General features: G+C 36.8%; 1 protein-coding gene across 1 annotated transcript in view; it reads right to left on the reverse strand.

The window, feature by feature from the left end:
- LOC137639581 (uncharacterized) overlaps positions 1-237 on the reverse strand; it is a 29,898-nt gene extending 29,661 nt beyond the window's left edge. The window contains exon 1 of the mRNA XM_068371843.1: positions 131-237. Coding sequence (XP_068227944.1) covers positions 131-237 — 107 coding nt within the window. The remainder of the gene's footprint in view (positions 1-130) is intronic.
- Between the last annotated feature and the right edge of the window lie 3,291 nt (positions 238-3,528).

Genomic DNA, 3,528 nt, shown 5'->3' on the forward strand with positions numbered 1-3,528 from the left:
CGTTTTTGTATTTCGTCAGCTTTGCACCATGTTGTTCCAACCATACCATTGATACTCCAACTGCGACTGCTCACATACATAGCTAATGTGCAGAGGAGCAGTGACTGTTAGCACTTGCATCTTCCTTTACAGACTCTTTTTTCCAGGAACTCTCTGCCACCTCACGAGAGCTCCTTGTGCCATAGTAGTGCTGTCCAACCTATCTGCCAAGCCTCTCTTTTCTGTATCCACCTCCATTCAGCAGGAATGCTCATGTTTGGATTTGCGATGGTTGCTTGATTTCACATGATTGATGCAACAAACTGACCTTGATCTCGTCAGAGGCATCACTGTTGAAATACTTCAAATAATTAGTTCCGCTACTGCATTGCATGGTGGGCTGGCCATGTCATGCTAACTGCGTTAGCTACTTCCCCGGTGAGGAAAACTTCTTTCAACCATGAATATTCTTCTTTCAAGTGTGACAAGATCGAGTGTGGTGCTGGTAAGAATTGACTTGCTACTGGAGAAGGGTTGGGCTTTTGTTCGATGTATGCTGGTCAAATATTGGTATATACTTCTGAAACGTTGAAACTTGCTTAACTTTCATTTCTGACGCCAGTTTGCTAGGCTAGCATTCATCACCGGCATTTTCTGTGCTTGGGTGTTAGAAAATGGACATACTTGTACCATGGAATGACCTTTCAGCCTTGGTCGTAGTCAGATTATGGTCTATAGCGTACACTGCAGCAGTTCTGAATAACTGCTTTCCCAACACTGGAGGACAGATTACTTCATCTTCAACATACTGTGTAGTAACCGTTTTGTCTAGCTCTGCTGATATTTCTAGAATCCTGTCGTATGATATGCTGAGCCCATTCACAAAAAGCATTTCAATTATTTGTCTCTTCCTCGTTTTGGCAAGCACAAACAGCTTTATGTGGACTCAAAACGTGTTTTTCACGGTCCTTGGAATACTTGTATTTGCAAGGCAATTGTACTGTAGGAGTTGTGATATAGAAAGGTCAAGTTTTGATGTTCCATGTTGGATCTTAGAATTGATGTCTGTGCTACATTCAATCATGCATACAAATTGCAGCAGTTTGGTGGCACAGCCCTTTATAGGTGTGTGTCATGAAATGTGCTGCTGAATTTGGACTTATGATGGAACATGCTTCGTCCTATTATCCCAGCAACTTTCGCTAGATGAATCGCAACACCGTACTTATTCAAGCTTGCAGCTTGAGAATGTTAAAAAGCAACTGGTCATTGAGTCAAGTAGAATAAACGTCTGTGGACTCAACACCGAGCTGTTCAAGCCTGTGCTTGTAAAGCATGGTCAAGTTAGTAAGCTTGAAAATGATTGGATCTCTACCATAACTAGCATTTTCCATCTTACTTATGTAGATGACAAGTTCGAAGGAAGCAACTGAATATGCTTCCTTCCAGTGATCCTGTTCTTGCTCTGGCTCCTGCACCTTAGGAGTCTTTTTACTTGGCTAAACAATGCCTCAAAACAGGCAGGGTGGTATTTCAGTTCTTTTGCTATGATATTTCTTACACTTTAGTTTACATAGGAGTTTCTCATCACTAAGCGTTTTTGTCAAGTATTTTATTTTCTTATTTGCTTGCATTGTCATTGCCTCTCTAAGCTCCCCACTTTGGCCTTGCAAGAGAAACATTCTTGTGTTTTAGCTTCTTGAGCCTTCTTGGGATTTTACGTCTACCGGCCCTCTTCACTACTAGCTGAGTTTGATATTTTTTCATCTCTCCTCAACTTTGAGGTGTTGAATAATTAATAGAAGCCTTCAACTCTCATGATATGGTGCCCTTTTCTATCTCCAGGTTCTTTTATCCTACCACCTTCATCTTATTTACTTGCATTGCCATGGTCTTGTAAGAGAAATATTCTTATGTTTTAGCTTCTTGAACCTTTTATGAGATCTCACTTCTGTCAGCCCTCTTCACTACCTGCTCAGGTTGATCTTTTTTCATCTCTGCTGAACTATGTGTTATTAAATAAAATCCTGCAACTCTCATGATATAGTGCCTTCTTTTGGCGCAAGGTTTCTTCTATCCTACAACCTTTATCAAGTTTTGTGGAGTCTAATTTGATTGGCGTTATAAACATTAATATCTACTTTAGTAGCCTTGAAAACATAGAAATCCATATCTAGATCTTGCAAAGCGGACAACTACAAAACCTTCCGAGCTAAACGTCGACTTTGAGTGACTGATTTGGCGGCCATCTTAAAAAAAAATATAGATATAAGCTTGGATTTACAATTGGCTAATCTGTCATATTTGATTAGTATAATTTGGAGAACAAGTTTGCCAAATTTTATACTTGTATTATCATTAGCATGCTTTTTCTGTTATCTCCTACACTACATTATGTTGGAGCCCTTGGGCTTGTGATATCTTACTTTTCAAAATAGGATTTAATAATGATAATAATAATAATAATAATAATAATAATAATAATAATAATAATAATAATAATAATAATCCAGATAAACAGCAACCATTATGGGTAAAGATTTGGACGGCAAGAATAGCAATGAAAAACTCAATCTTCTTTGGTCCCATGCAATTAAAACTCTTTTACTCAGCCTTGATGCTTATGGAGGTGAGATCGAAATGCTTTAATTTTGTTTTTGCTTTGCTATCTGTTATTTTTCACAAGCTAGCAAGCAGATGTTTATTATTACCACACAGTTTCCATAACACCTATATTATCTAAACCTTTTCAATGTCTTTTGGAAAAAAAAATCTAACGGCAATCATCTCTTCCCTAGTTTACAGTTTGACTTTGGCAAAGGTCTGGCAGCAATTGATGCCTTTCTTATAATTTAGAATGCTGTTCAGAAATCCTTTGGTTTTGGACATATGATTGTATGATTGCTTTATTGTTGACTTTAACTGCCTTAATTACAAGGAGCTTCATTTCAAACTTAAACAGATGGGAGTAGGTAGGTCTTTTCTTCTCATCATTATTGAATTTCGAATTGACAGATTGTAAAGAGTAGCTGTTGATGGACAGCATAGTGACTATAGAAATGGAACTTCTGTTGTTCCTCAGGGTTGTGTTATTGACCCATTACTTTTCATATTATATATGTACAATAAGTAACTTATCTTAGAAAAAAAAACGCTGCATATGCAGATGATATCATCTTATTGCATCAGTTTCAGCTCCTGAGTGCAGGCCTGTGTTGCTGGATCAATTAATAGAGAGCTAGCTAAAATAAGTAAAATGTACAAAGTATGGCGCATGAAGTTGAGCCCTAAAAAAATTAAAGTATGATTGTAATAATAATAATAATAATAATAATAATAATAATAATAATAATAATAATAATAATAATAATAATAAGGTCGTAAACCATCTTTTAAACAGGTATAATTAAAAATGATACCTGACTCGGTGGCATTTAGTTTGCAGTTGAACTTCTCACTTGCTTGGATTTTCCTTTTTGCTTTAGTACTGCATACCGCCAATAGCTCTGCTATGTTGGTCATCAGTAATAATAATAATAATAATAATAA

This window comes from Palaemon carinicauda, chromosome 4, assembly GCF_036898095.1.
Source record: "Palaemon carinicauda isolate YSFRI2023 chromosome 4, ASM3689809v2, whole genome shotgun sequence".
Classification (NCBI taxonomy): domain Eukaryota; kingdom Metazoa; phylum Arthropoda; class Malacostraca; order Decapoda; family Palaemonidae; genus Palaemon; species Palaemon carinicauda.